General features: G+C 42.1%; 1 protein-coding gene across 2 annotated transcripts in view; it reads right to left on the bottom strand.

The window, feature by feature from the left end:
• LOC119957303 (disintegrin and metalloproteinase domain-containing protein 9-like) overlaps window positions 1-15,282 on the bottom strand; it is a 143,600-nt gene that overhangs the window by 35,067 nt on the left and 93,251 nt on the right. For both annotated transcript variants that reach the window (XM_038785155.1, XM_038785156.1), the window contains exons 15-18: window positions 14,456-14,561; window positions 10,249-10,432; window positions 6,393-6,473; window positions 1,292-1,397 (exon numbers count right to left, since the gene is read on the bottom strand). In XM_038785155.1, coding sequence (XP_038641083.1) covers window positions 1,292-1,397; window positions 6,393-6,473; window positions 10,249-10,432; window positions 14,456-14,561 — 477 coding nt within the window. The remainder of the gene's footprint in view (window positions 1-1,291; window positions 1,398-6,392; window positions 6,474-10,248; window positions 10,433-14,455; window positions 14,562-15,282) is intronic.

Raw genomic sequence — 15,282 nt, 5'->3', positions numbered from 1 at the left:
TGGAGAAGAAAAGGTTGAGGGAAGATTTGTGAGACATGTTCAAAATCAGGAGGGTTCTGCAGAGTGTAAATGGGGAGAATGTGTTCTGCAAAACATCAACATTCAGGTTCCCAAAAGGACCAGAGGAATAATTTCCTTATGTAATAATGGTTTGCTTTATGGCGGAGACAGATTCAGTTGTGGTTTTCAAAAGGGAACTGGATAATTATCTGAAGAGAAACAATTTTACTAGACTACAGGTAAAAGGTTGAGGAGTAGAAATAGCTGATTTCTGTTGCAGAGAACTGACACAAAGACAATGTGCTGAATGGCCCACATCTGTGCTGTAACCATGCTATGATTCTAGTATAGATACAGACGTTAATAAACAGAAGAGACAGAAAGAAGCTGAAGGTTACACTGATAGTGTGATCAAGAAGGGTGGAAGGAGACATGTGTGGTACGGAAACAGAGGAGGTGGGCCAAATGGCCTGTTTCTGTGCTGTAAATTCCATGTAAAGCTGTTAGCAGGGAAAATAAACAATATTGGTGCAAATTTTCACTCACATTCGCTACAAGCGCAAATGGCAACATGGGCACAAAATATTAAGCAGTGCGGCCGGTCAGCCATTTTTGAAAATATATTTATTCAGGTTTTCATATTTTATTGCAAACTTTACAAGGTCAGACATGGTGAAAACACGTATTTACAGTAAATTGTGGTGCAGACAGTAATTTGCCAGCAATCTGTCTTTTGCCGTTAACTTCCCTTCTGCCTGCCCCAGGTGCATTCGTTCCGCCTCCCCTAATGGACACAGCTCCACCCTGACTCCCACAATCCTAGACATGGCGTCAAAGAAGGACATCCAGTACCCGACAAGTCTGCGGTAAGACCAGAACATGTGGGTGTGATTGGCAGGGCCTCCCTGACACTGTTCATATTTGTCCTCCACTTCCGGGAAGAATCTGCTCATATGTCTTCTGAATAAGTGTGCCCTATGCACCAAACTTAGGTGCATTAGGCTCACACATGAAGGTGAAGTTTGCGCTGTGCAGTGCTTCGATCAAGAGCCCTCCCCCTTAATGACAAGTTAGGGTGGGCCTCGAGGAAACGGGCCTGGCAACTCTGAAGCTGACTTGATAAATTGTGACGTTGCATGCTATACATTGCAGTGGTAGATGTTTAAGCTAGTGCACAAAGTGCTGATCAAGTACATCTCTCAGTAGTTTTCATATTGTTGCAAACAATATCATTTTAAGCTTTGGCTCTGTGTTTCAACACAATCTGCAAACAAACAGTTTTTAAACTTACCATCGTAGGTTGGTCCACTGTCAGTGCTCCCTCCATAGCCAGTGTTTGCACAGTCAGGGGGTGCCCATCCACTGTTGCAGTGACAGTTCTTATTGCTGTTGCACACCTGAAATCCAAGATACACTTGGGTCAAATTGATTAATTCCTACACAGAAGGAATGCAAGGTTATCACAAAACAATATTAAAATTTCCCATGGGTGGCACGTGGCGCAGTGGTTAGCACTGGGATTGCAGCGCCGAGGACCTGGGTTCGAATCCCGGACCCGGGTCACTGTCCATGTGGAGTTTTCACATTCTCCCCATGTCTGCGTGGGTTTCACCCCCACAACCCAAAGATGTGCAGGTTAGGTGGATTGGCCACACTAAATTGTCCCTTAATTGGAAAAAAAAATAATTGGGTACTCTAAATTTTTTTTAAAAGAAAAAAATTCCCAAAATGAATTTACTTTACATTACACAAGGAAAATATATTATTCTGTCAAGAGCCCATCCACAAGTCTGCAAATTGATGTTAATCCTCATGCTTTATGCTACTTTAGCATCCAGTAACTGATGTTAGATTAGCTGTTTCAGACTGCTGTTACTCCAGTAAATTAATGAAACAAATTTATCATCACTCCGTCTTAGCAAACCATGGAAACATTTATTTTCTATCCCAACATTACCTCTCCATTACCTTTTGCAAGGAAAACTAAGCACATTTGTCAATTATGCCAAACTTAGTCAATTGTGTGTGAAGAGCTCGCTGTTAATTACGAATTGGATTAAAAATACACTCCTCACCTGCACCTCTTTGTTGACATCAGAAAGGGAGCTTCAAGCTGGATTTAAACTCATCTCCTTGAAATTAAAAGGGCAGACAGGAAAATGCACCCATGTAATGCAGTGTTGGTACACATTTTCATGAGTGTGAAAGGCTAAGCCTGAAATGTAAATGCTGCTTCTCTCTCCAAAGATTCTGCCAGACCTCCTGAATATTTCCAGCATTTCTATTTTTTTATTTCAGATTTCAAATATCTGAAGCACTTACTCTTTTATTAGAGGTCTGTTTCTGTGCATTTGTTCCATATAATTTTACCAAAGTGGTGAAAACCATAATTTCATAATAATTTAAACCACTTAGAATAAATAGAATCGTAGAATCATAGAATTTACAGTGCAGGGGGCCAATCGGCCCATTGAGTCTGCACCGCTCTTTGGAGTGAGCACCCTACTTAAGCCCATGCCTCCACACTATCTCCATAACCCAGCAGCTCCACTTCACCTCTTGGATATTAAGGGGAAATTTAACATGGCCAATCCACCCAGCCTGCACATCCTTGGACCATGGGAAGAAACCAGGGCACCCGGCGGAAACCCATGCAGTCATGAGAATGTGCAAACTCCACATGGTCACCAGAGGCTGGAATTGAACCCGGGTCTCTGGAGCCACCATGCTGCCCAACATTAAGCAATCTCCATTAAACATCATTAAGCAATCTCTAAATTATAAATTAATCTTGTAGTAACTCATCTATAACTGCACGGTAAATGGTGTCCGTAAATTTTGCTATCTTTTCAAAACTTTTGTTTCCATTTCCTTCACCGAGATTTGATTTTGTCCTTGAATAGCATACGAATGGCCTCCTTCTGCACTGTATGTTCTATGTCTATGTCTAAATGGAAAATAGTAATTGATTTAAAACAGAGGTAAAGGCAACAGTGCATTCAGAAGAGTTCAAGCTGTCTGAACATTGCTTGTTCAAAATACAGATTTTGGTTCAGCATTGAGCCAAATGTTCGTTCTGGACAAAGGAACACCGTAAATATAAATTTACAAACAGAAAATACTGGCAAGTTTCAGCAAACCTGGCAGGATCTCTGGACAGAGAAACAGTTAACTAAGTCAATGACCTTTTGTCAGATCTACAAAAAGTTAGAGATATTACAGGCTTTAAGTAAGTACAGCGGCAGGGCGAAGAACAAATGGGAAAATCTATGATAAGATGGAAGAGAAGACAGATTAAATGACAAAATGGATGATTGTGCAAGGTAAAAGGAAATGGCAGAGAGAAAATAAAGAAACAAAATGTAGAGGAGCTGTAAATGTGACAACAAATACAAAAGCAAAATACTGCGGATGGTGGAATTCAGATCTAAAACTATAATATGTTGGAAATACTCAACAGATTAGACATCATCCGTTGAGAGAACATAGTTAACATTTCAGGTTCACATCACCTATTCATCAGAAATGGAAAATGGAATAATTACCACAAAATGTTGTCCAAAAACAAAAGAAAACATTTTTAAAAAAGAGAGTATGCGTATGATCTAAAACTGTTGAACTCGAGTGTTGAGTTTGGAAGGATGCAAAGTGCCGAATCAAAAGATGAAGTACTCTTCCTTAAGTTAATGTTGGGGAGATAGTGGCATAGTGGTATTGCCACTGGAATTTAAACTCAATAAAATATCTGGAATTAAAAGTCTAAAGATGACCATGAAACCATTGTTGATTGTCGTAAAAACACATCTGTTTCACGAATGTCCCTTCGGGAAAGAAATCTGCCATCCTATCTGGTCTGGCCTACATGTGACTCCACAACCACAGCAATGTGGTTGACACTTAAATGCCCTCTGAAATGGCCTAGCAAGCAACTTAGTCGTATTCAACTACTACGAACACACAAAATAAAATGGATAGACCACCTGGCATTGAGCTAGGCACCAAAAACGACAATGGCCCTGCAAAGTCATCCTTACTAATATTTGGGGGATTGTGCCAAAGTTGGGAGAGCTGTCTCAGGGACGACTCATAGCCCGACATAATCATACTCACAGAAATGATACCTTACAGACAATGTCCCAGACACCACTGTCACCATTCCTGGGTGTGTCCTGTCTCACCGGCAAGACAGACCCAGTAGAGGTAGCACAGTAGTATATCGTCTGGAGGCAATTGTCCTGAGAGTCCTCAACATTGACTCTGGACCCCGTGAAGTTTCATAGCTTTAGGTTACAGTAAGAAGTCTTACAACACCATGTTAAAATCCAACAGGTTTCTTTGGAATCACTAGCTTTTGGAGCGCAGCTCCTTCCTCAGATGGGTGGTGGGTTCTACAAACACATATACAGACAAAGTCTATGTTGCAAGAAGATACTTAGTCCTTACAGGTCTAGATGGTACGACTGGACAGAGGGATAATCACAGGTTAAAGAGGTGTGAATTGTCCCAAGCCAGAACAGTTGGTAGGATTTTACAAGCCCAGGCCAGATGGTGGGGGGTGAATGTAATGCGACATGAATCCAAGGTCCCGGTTGAGGCCGTACTCATGCATGTGGAACTTAGCTATCAGTTTCTGTTCGACAATTCTGCGCTGTTGTGCGTCCTGAAGGCCGCCTTGGAGAACGCTTACCCAAAGATAAGAGGCTGAATGCCCTTGACTGCTGAAGTGTTCCCCGACTGGAAGGTAACATTCCTGCCTGGTTATTGTCGCGGGATGTCTGTTCATGAACAATAACCAGGCAGGAATGTTCCCTTCCAGTCGGGGAACACTTCAGCAGTCAAGGGCATTCAGCCTCTGATCTTCAGACTTCAGGATGGCCTGCAGGACGCGTGATGATGCAGTATAGCCTGAGGAACTGCAGGAGTTCCTCAGGGTAGTGTCCTTGACCGAACCATCTTTAGCTGCTTCATCAGTGACCTCCCTTCCATCTTAAGGTCAGAAGTTGGGATGTTCATAGATGACTACACAATGTTCCGCATCATTTGTTGCTCCTCAGAGAATGAAGCAGTCCATGTCCAAATGCAACAAGAGCTGGACAATATAAGGCTTGAGCTGACAAGTGACGTTACATTTGTGCCACACAGGTGCCAAGAAATGACCATCTCCTGCAAGAGAGGATCTAACCATCACCTTGTGGCATTTAATGGCATTACGATTGCTGAGTACCCCATAATCAACATCCCAGGAGTTACCATTGATCAGAAACTGAACTGGACTAGCCATATTAATATTGTCGCTACCAGAGCAGATCAAAGGCTAGGAGTCCTACAGCAAGTAACTCACCCCCTGAACTCCCCCAAAGCCTGTCAACCATCTTCAAGACACGTCAGGTGTGTAATAGAATACTCTCCACTTATCTGGATGAATGCAGCTCCACAACATGCAAGAAACTGGACATCATCCATAGCATAGTGGTCCGCACAGTTGCTTCACAGCTCCAGGGTCCCAGGTTCGATTCCTAGCTTGGGTCACTGTCTGTGCGGAGTCTGCACATTCTACGTGTCCACGTGGGTTTCCTCCGGGTGCTCCGGTTTCCTTCCACAGTCCAGAGATGTGCAGGTTAGGTGGATTGGCCAGGCTAAATTGTCCTTTTTGTCCAAAAAAGGTAGGTGGGGTTACGGGGATAGGATGGAGGTGTGGGCTTAGTTAGGGTGATCCTTCCAAGGGCAGTGCAGACTTGATGGGCCGAATGGCCTCCTCCTGCACTGTAAATTCTATGATCTATGACAAAGCAGCCAGCTTGATTGCTACCCCTTCCACAAACATTCACTCCCTCTACCACCAATGCACAGTATAAACCATGTATACCATCTATAGGATGCACTGCAGGAACTCACTGAGACAGCACTTTCCTACCCACGACCACCACCATCTAGAAGGGCAAGAGTAGCACATGCCTGGGAACCTGGTGTACCGACACCACGGTGACTGCAGCGGTTCAAGGAGGCAACTCGCACCACCTCCTGAAGGGAAATTAGGATTGGGCAATGAATGCTGGCCTAATCAGCGACACCCACATCCCATAAATTAATTTTTTAAAAAGCTTAATTGAAACAGTGTAGGAGGCCGAGAGCAGAGTGGTAGTGAGGTGGAGAATTAAAAATGATACGTGACTGGAAGCTCAGAGTTATCCTTGTGGACTGAATATGTTCTACATTGTGTTGTCTCCTCACTGTAGGAGGAAACTAGATAAGTAGTGAATACCTCGAATTACTTTTGCCAAGTACAAGAGTGATTTACCTGTACTTCCGATTCAGAGTTCAGCAAAGAACAAAAATATTAAATATCAAATCTTTAATTGCAATTGATACTTTACAGACGAGCTCTTACTTACACCATTGCCATTGCATTTCATTTGCACATCACAATCGTATTTTAGAATAGAGGCATCCACGCATTTGAAATCCATGCAGATCTAAAACATATCAAAATAATGGTTAAATAGCTGAAAATGCAACCAACTTTGGTTTTTACTATTATTGGATTTATACCTAACATTTGTTCTGAAAAAGGTGAATTACTACAATTTTATATATTGTAGGATGTGGGAATTATAGTAAAATCTTTATTATTTGACGTGCATAGGGACAGGATGGTGTCAGGTGACCAAAAATGTGGCAGTGCAATTTTTGGTGCATGAACTGACATGTCCAGTTGTCTTACACTTATAATTTTCAGAAGTACTTTAAAACATAAAGTTTAAAATATTACAGCACACAAAGGGCAGTATGGTGGCAAGAACTGCTGCCTCACTGTACAAGGGACCCGGGTTTGATTCCCACCCGGGTGACTGTGTGGGTTTGCACATTCTTCCTGTATCTGTGTGGGTTTCCTTCGGGTGGTTCTGTTTCCTCCCACAGTCCCAAGAAGTGCACGTTAGATGGATTTGCCATGCTAAATTGCCCCTTTGTGTCGAAAAAGGTTAGGTGGGGTTACTGGGTACCGGGATAGGGTGGGACAGAGGCCTAGGTAGGGTGTTTTTTCAGATGGTCGGTGCAGACTCTGTATGTATTCCAGATAATTTCAGAATTGCTTCCATTTGATAAAGCGATGATTCATATTAGAGAAACAGCAGCAGTTGGATGATAAAGTCAACATAGACTGCTCTAGTGTTCAAAGATGCTAGCCAATTGTCAGAAATTAATATGTTGAATTCTGCTTGATAAGAGTGCTGTACAACAGAAAGTTTACTGTACTGTCATTTGGTGGCATATTATTAGTCTCCCTGGTAAAACTCGAGTATTTCCTTCAGTTTAACAGTTCGTTAGACCTACATTCACGTTCTCTACGCTAATGATTTTCAACATGCTGAGTATAGAAGAACCCTTTGTTAATATTGAGATGCCTTGGGAGACTTGCTGACCCTTCTTCTAAAAGATAAGCTGGACAAAAGTAAACACTTCTATTATTGTAAAAAAAAATCATGTTTGACTATTGTGTCAAAACTGAACTTATTTGAAATTTAAATACACACAAAAATTAAAATACCTTAAGATGCACAGAAATTTCTGATTTGGGAAGCCCTGGATATCTTTGTAAGTATCCAGATTTCTGGAAATACTAACTTCAGGATGCATGCTCTTGGGAATGTTTTCTTAAATCCAAGTTCTGCGGAGTCTAAGTATCCTTTATGTACTTGCTGGATTTTATAATTCCAATCCTGCAGATACAGAGGTCATCTCTTCTGTCTCCTGAGTGATTTCCAGGGCATGGGGTTCAACATATTAAATTCTGATAATTGGCTGGCATCTTTGAACAAGTCTATGTTGACTGATATCAAGTCAGTATCACTGGAATTCTATCAGGCTTCACCTTATGGTGCTTCTGTTGTACAATGTAAAAATAAACACGTAAAAATAAACACAAGTGTAATACAAGATCATCACAATTGATTTGAGAAACAGAGTTAACTCAGGGTGTGCAAGGAGTTCAAGTGCTGGTATTGAACTCTGACAATATTGAATATTGCAGACAAAATTAAAAGACCAATGCATTCATATCAGTACCACCAAACTTGCTCGCAACCCAACTGAAAACAGAGGTTGGAAGCATGGAAAATAATTGCCTCCTTTTTTTTTGTCCCCCTCTCTCCCCCCCTCGACCCCCATAACCTCCCTCTGTCATGTGAGAGTACCTTTAAGAAATGAATGCTTCTTATAGAATAACTGTAGTGGGTGTACCTTTAAGAAATGGGTATTTATTACTGCAGTGATGTCGGAGTGTGGGTGGAGCTGGGCTGCCTATCAGCTTTTAGTTTCACTTTGAGAAAAGTTTGGGTGTGTCTGTTTTTTTGGTTTTGTTTTAGTGTTGGAGCTGCAGTCAGCCACAAGGTGCAATGTTGCTCTCTATGCCATGTAAAGACTATCTCTTGATCATTTGGTGAATTCAGAGTGATAACTGATTTCAGTTGTGAATTTAAACCTGATGTCCTTCTGTTAAAAGGTTTTTTTTATGTCTTATGAATGTTAAAAAGAAAAGTCTAAGGATTACCTAGTGTTGCATTCTTTGGGGCTTGTATTTGATTGGTGGTTGCCAAGATGTTTACTGTATGTTTTAAAAAAGGTTAACTTGAGTTCATAGAATAAACATTGTTTTGCTTTAAAAAACACTGTTAGATGTCTGCTGCACCACACCTGTAGAGTGGGCCACGTGCTCCCCATACCACAATCTAGTAAAAGTTGTGGGTCAGATGACCTCCATGATACTCTTTTGGGATTCTCTAAACCCTGGCCCATAACTCATCCCCCCCCCCGACCCCACACCTCCTTGACTCCCCCTTCCCCCGAGAACTCCCCAAGATCCCTCTCCCCCTTAACTCCCCCCTCCTCAAACCCCATATTGACTCCCCCTCCTCAAACCCCATCTCGACTCCCCCTCCTCAAACCCCGTCTCGACTCCCCCCTCCTCAAACCCCGTCTCGACTCCCCCCTCCTCAAACCCCGTCTCGACTCCCCCCTCCTCAAACCCCGTCTCGACTCCCCCCCAAACCCTGTCTCGACTCTTCCCCCCCCCAAACCCCGTCTCGACCCCCCCCCTCAAACCCCGTCTCGACTCCCCCCCAAACCCTGTCTCGACTCCCCCCCCCCCCAAACCTGTCTCGATCTTCCCCCCCTCAAACCCTGTCTCGACTTCCTCACCCCCCAAACCCTGTCTCGACTCCCCTCCCCAAACCTCATCTCGACTCCCCCCCCCCCCCCCCCCACCCCCACCCCAAAACCTCATCTGGACTCCCCCCAAACCCCTTGACCCCCCCTTTCCTCCCAACTCCCCCCTCACCTTGACTTCCCCTCGACTTCCCACCTCGCTGCTTCCCCCTTTCCTTAAATTTAGGTGAATTGAATTCAATTGCCTCCTTCTGCCATTCTGACACAGTTGCAGACCAGTGAGTGCTCACGAGCAGTTGATTGCTCACTCTAAGATCACACAAGTTTTCATTCACCACATAAAAGAGATGAAATGAAATGAAAATGAAGATCGCTTATTGTCACGAGTAGGCTTCAATGAAGCTACTGTGAAAAGCCCCTAGTCGCCACATTCCGGCGCCTGTCCGGGGAGGCTGGTACGGGAATCGAACCGTGCTGCTGGCCTGCCTTGGTCTGCTTTCAAAGCCAGCGCTTTAGCCCAGTGTGCTAAACCAGATGCAAGTGCATTCCAATCATTAAAGCACGTGGTTTCACTGCACTTCCCTCCCTTTGATGCGGTGAATGTTCACAACCATTGGGGTTTCACCACTCAGATGAGAAACATATCAGCCATGATTGAATGGCGGAGCAGACCCGATGGGCAGAATGCCTAATTCTGCTCCTATGTCTTATGGTCTTAGGCCACTGAAGCATAAAGGGCTATGGATGGCTCATCCATGCAGATGGTTCACAGACCACTACTTGAAAGCTATAAATGACTTGCATCTGATAGATCTGTGGAAATCAGATGCAGGCACAGCTTCTCTCCTTCGAGGAATGGACATGTGGAGCTGCAAAATAAGTATTACAGCTATAATGCTTCCCACTGCCCCTGTCAGGAGTCCTCTCTGGCTTCCAGTGGTTGGGAAGAGGGGATCCCTGTGGAGGGGATCCCTGTGGAGGGGTCCCCTGTTTCATAAGACATGGATTACAGAGAAAAATCCAAACAATATCATGCATCCTATAATACCAAAACTACTTCTCGCAGTTGATGAACATTTATTATACCTTGCCAGCCTCACACTGGGTTCCTGAGTTTACCATGCCAGGATCTGGGACATCTGATCCCAACCTGAAGTCAACCCCCCAACATATAGTCCCACCAATCGGTGTCTGGATGATGGAAGGTTGGATTCCAAATACAGGTGCAGAGTTAACATTCTCACATTGCAGCTTCCCACACATGGAATTTCTAGATAAATAAAAATATAACAAATCAGCGACATTACAGTATGTGAGATTACATATTGTGTAAATTATGGCAGAAAAAAAAAGTAAACGTGTGACAATAATGTTCATGAAGTAATTTACTTTTTTTTTTTGCAAGTAACACTCTCACTGCCGAGTTAGAACATTGTGGGTTAAAGTCCCATTCCACGGCCTGAGTACAAGCATGAAGGCTGACACCAGTGTAGCAATGAGGCAGCGCTTACATGTTGCAGATGCGGTCTCAGGTGATACATTAAATCGAGGCCCCTTCTGTCCTCTCATGTGGATGTAAAACACCCCATCGTGTTATTTTGAAGAGCAGAGTTATCCCCAGATTCCTGGCCAATATTAATCCCGCAGTTAATATTATGAAAACAGATTAACTGGTCTATTTCCATTGTTGTTTGTCGAGCTTACGGTGTGCAAATTGCCAGCAGTGACTATACATCAAAAGTACTTCATGGGATATGCTGAGGCGGTAAAAGGCACTAAATTGGTGCCATTTTTTCAAAACAGTGAGAAGCAGAGTATGTTACAGAACAGAAACAGGCTTTTAGCCCACCAAGCCTGTACTGATATTTTACTCAATGAGTTAACTTGTCTGTACACACACTCACTCACTTGTTCTCCTTATTCTTTGCCTCAATAACGGGTTGAAATTTGACAAGAGAAGGAATATAAAGTAAGCAGCAAGTATTTTATAGTTGTTATGCCTGATGCCAGATATTGAAATCAGTGGAGCTGAATGTTGGGAGGGATTGGACGAACAAATGTTATAACGTTGGTGTTGTGTCCCCATTCATGTCCAATTTCATTATCACTAAGTTTTCGCAGAATGTAGTTCATGAATCAGCGTTTTCAATTGGAAAGTCTGAATCATATTCACACTGATCCTTCGCTCTCGCATAACCCATGACTCTTGGCCTCAACAGTGACATTTTTGTGCACTATTATCGAATAGTTGCAGCACAGGAGGCGATTCAGCCCTCTGTGTCAATACCACCTCTCTGCTGAAGTAAGTCACCTAATCCTACTCCACTGCAATACTTTTCCCTTCCAATTTCCTTTTGAAAGCCATGACTGAATTTGCATCCACACATTCTCAGGCATTGCATTCCAGATCCGAGCCATGCACGGTGTAAAAATCTTTTTCCTCTTGTTGTCTTTGGTTCTTTTCCCTTCATCTTAAGTCAGTGATCACTGCAACAGTCACTGAAAGTTGCACCACTGGTTAGCAAGACCACACATAGAACATAGAACAGTACAGCACAGAACAGGCCCTTCGGCCCTCGATGTTGTGCCGAGCAATGATCACCCTACTTAAACCCACGTAACCCATATACCCGTAACCCAACAATCCCCCCATTAACCTTACACTACGGGCAATTTAGCCTGGCCAATCCACCTAACCCGCACATCTTTGGACTGTGGGAGGAAACCGGAGCCCCCGGAGGAAACCCACGCACACACGGGGAGGACGTGCAGACTCCACACAGACAGTGACCCAGCCGGGAATCGAACCGGGGACCCTGGACATAAAACAAAATAAGTACTTGGCTTTGCTTCTGGAGGGATAGAATTGAAAAGTCAGGATGTTATGCTAAACCTATATTGAACTTTAGAAAAACCATACTTGAGAGTACGGTGTGATTTTCTGGTGACACAAAATAAAAAAGGACATAGAAACAATGGAGAGGGTGCAGAGAAGATTTACAAAGATGTGTGGTATACATATCAGGAAGTAATTGAAAGCTTTGTCTCTTTTCTCTTGATAAAGACTGACGGTGATTGAATAGAGGTCTTTAAAATTATGAAAACATTTGATAGAATGGCTACAGGGAGAACGTTTACTATTTGAGGAAGAGTGTAATAGAGGCCACCAATATAAGACAGTAACCATGAAATCCAAAAGGAATTCACAAGAAACCTCTTCACCCAAAGAATGGCAAGAACACAAAATTTGCTAATCCAGGGAATGGTTGAAGCGAATAATATAGACAAATTTAAGGAAAAATTAGGCAACCAGTTGAGCAGGGGTGGGCAAACTTTTCCGTGCAAGAGCCACATTCAGAAATTCACAATTCACAAAGTGCCGCATAGTATATTAAGTAAAATAATTACTTCACCCGGTTATGATTCTGGGCGCCTCATATAGAACATAGAACAGTACAGCACAGAACAGGCCCTTCGGCCCTTGACGTTGTGCCGAGCAATGATCACCCTACTCAAGTCAACGTATCCACCCTATACCAGTAAGTAACCCAACAGCCATTAACCTTAAAAAAAAAATTAAAAAAAAAAAAAAAAATTTTCTGCTAAGGGGAACATTTAATCCTTGTCCATTCTGTCCAACTCCTCATGATTTTCAATATCATCAAATCTCTTGTTATTACCATCCTAGATCAGGCTCCAACAGCGGCAAAGACACTGGACCGAACCCCAAATATTTTAGTTTATTTGCAAGATTGTGTGGAAAGAATGATTCGCTCCAGGGTGAAGAAATAGGACTGGACATTTTTAAAACAAAACTTTATTCCTAATATAATATAATAGTCTTCAACTTCACACCTGAAACTAACAGCTCACAATTTACCCTTAAACAGTACTACTCAATGTCTCATTGAACAACAAGAAAAGAAACATACAGCTCTCAATATGTCTCACTGTGGGAGAATTGTGGACTCAACATTAGATAGATCAGAATTCAGCCATTCTCTCCAAAGCTTTCTCCAAAAACTGCCTCTCTAAAGCTTTTCTAAAATGTCTCTCTGCATTCCTTGGCCCCAACTAGCAATGACCTCATCTCCCTCAGCCGAAAAACTATTTACATCTGCAGGCTGCAAAGCATATTAATTCCCCAGGAACTTTCCCAATTAAATCATCGTCTATTAGTCCAGACTGAAAAACACATCCTTTGTCAATTTCACCTTCTGGCTGCTCAAAGTACTAGGCCCTGCAAAACAGAATTTTTAAAAAACAGGACCACTGCAGTTAAACACACTAACCCCAGGCTTTTAACCCTCAAATTGTCCAATACTTAGAATATTAGCAACTTATTCAACCATTTGGCCAACTCATGTTGTGCAGAACTAGCGATAGGTAAAATAGGGTGCAATGGGACGCATACAGGATAAATTGTTCCATTTGAAATTTGGCATTCTTGTGCTGTCCTGAGAAGTGCAAGATGAAAAGCTTTGACAATATGTCTCTTTTCAGAAATATTTTTGAAGGAAACAAACAATAGATTATGGAGTTAAACAAAATATTGCTGTCTGTTTTTAAAATCTAGCTTGAAACAGTACTCTTATATTGGCTTAGGGCAGACGTTCCCAAATGTTACTTACCACCTTCCAGATCTACCAATTGCCCGTACACTGAACAGCATATTGTGTGTTCTACTTACCACTACTTATATTTAGTCATTTATCACTGTTCCTTACTGGAAGATATGGTCACAGTATAATTAAAACTCGTTCAGATTGGATAGTTGATGGGCTTCTGAAACTAGGCAATAAATATATGGTGATTGGATGTGAGAGCTCTGTTATTTCACTATCCCTGTATGTGTGTGTTTGAATCTGACACGATAAAGTAAATTAATTTATTAAAATATCAACATTTTGAAGCATTAAATAGCCAGTTATCAATAAAAGTAATAAATACATAAATTAAAATATTTAATAAGTAAAATCCACTATTCTACGATTGCTCCAGTTTACCGTTCAGGGATGTCTCCCATGACTACATTCACCACAATTTGGAAACTTAACTAAAACCCAAATTGAGCAATGATCAAGATCAAACAGTACAATGTTAGAAAACTAAACAGCTATTTTAAGGAAGCAAATAACAGATTATGGAGTTAAACAAAATACTGCTGCATCGTCATCCTTTTAAAATTAATCTTTATGCTTGTTACCCCAGTCACTGAACTACAGAAAAGATTGGTACAGATAACTGAGGAGTTAAACTACACAGGAATAAAATAAAACAGTGAAAAAACTACCTGATCTCACATTTCTTATACCCAGCGCCACTTGATCCACAATTTCCAAAACGGTCACCTTTTGAATTCACTTCTTGAAAACAAGTATGTGGAGCAGATTTTGCATCTGGAAGTTAATGAACAAATTTATGGAAAATAAATATTTCAAACAGGCTTCCTACACCTCTTCCAAATACTCAAACTCCCTGTAGCTTTCCCTGGAATGTAATCATTTTTTATTTTTTTTTAAATAAGAGTACCCAATTCTTTTTTTTTCCAATTAAGGGGCAATTTAGCATGGCCAATCCAACTACCCTGCACATTTCTGGATTGTGGGGGTAAAATCCACGTAAACACAGGAAGACTGTGTAAACTCCACACAGACAGTGACCCAGAGCAGGGATCGAACCTGGGACCTGCCGTGAGGCAGCAATGGTGCCCTAGAAAAAAATCATCAAGTAAGTCCAGAAGAACTGAAAATATAGGAGCGGAATGAGGCAATTCAACCCATCGAGTCTGCTCCACCATTCGATCATGACTGATATATTTCTCATCCCCATTCTCCTTCATTCTCCCCATAACCCCTGATCCCCTTATTAATCAAGAACCTATCTATCTCCAATTTAAAGATACTCAGTGACTTAACCTCCATAACCTTCTGCGGCAATGAATTTCACAGATTCACTACGCTCTGGATGAAGAAATTCCTCCTCATCTCATCCCTTCGGTATGAGGCTGTGCTCTTGCACTCTAGTTTTTTCTGCTAGTGAAAACATCCTCTCCACGTCCACTCTATCTAGGCCTCTCAGTTTTCTGTATGTTTCAATAAGAATCCCCCCTCATCCTTC

The sequence above is a fragment of the Scyliorhinus canicula genome, chromosome 26 (genome assembly GCF_902713615.1).
Source record: "Scyliorhinus canicula chromosome 26, sScyCan1.1, whole genome shotgun sequence".
Lineage (NCBI taxonomy): Eukaryota > Metazoa > Chordata > Chondrichthyes > Carcharhiniformes > Scyliorhinidae > Scyliorhinus > Scyliorhinus canicula.
This window is presented reverse-complemented; position numbering and strand designations above follow the sequence as displayed.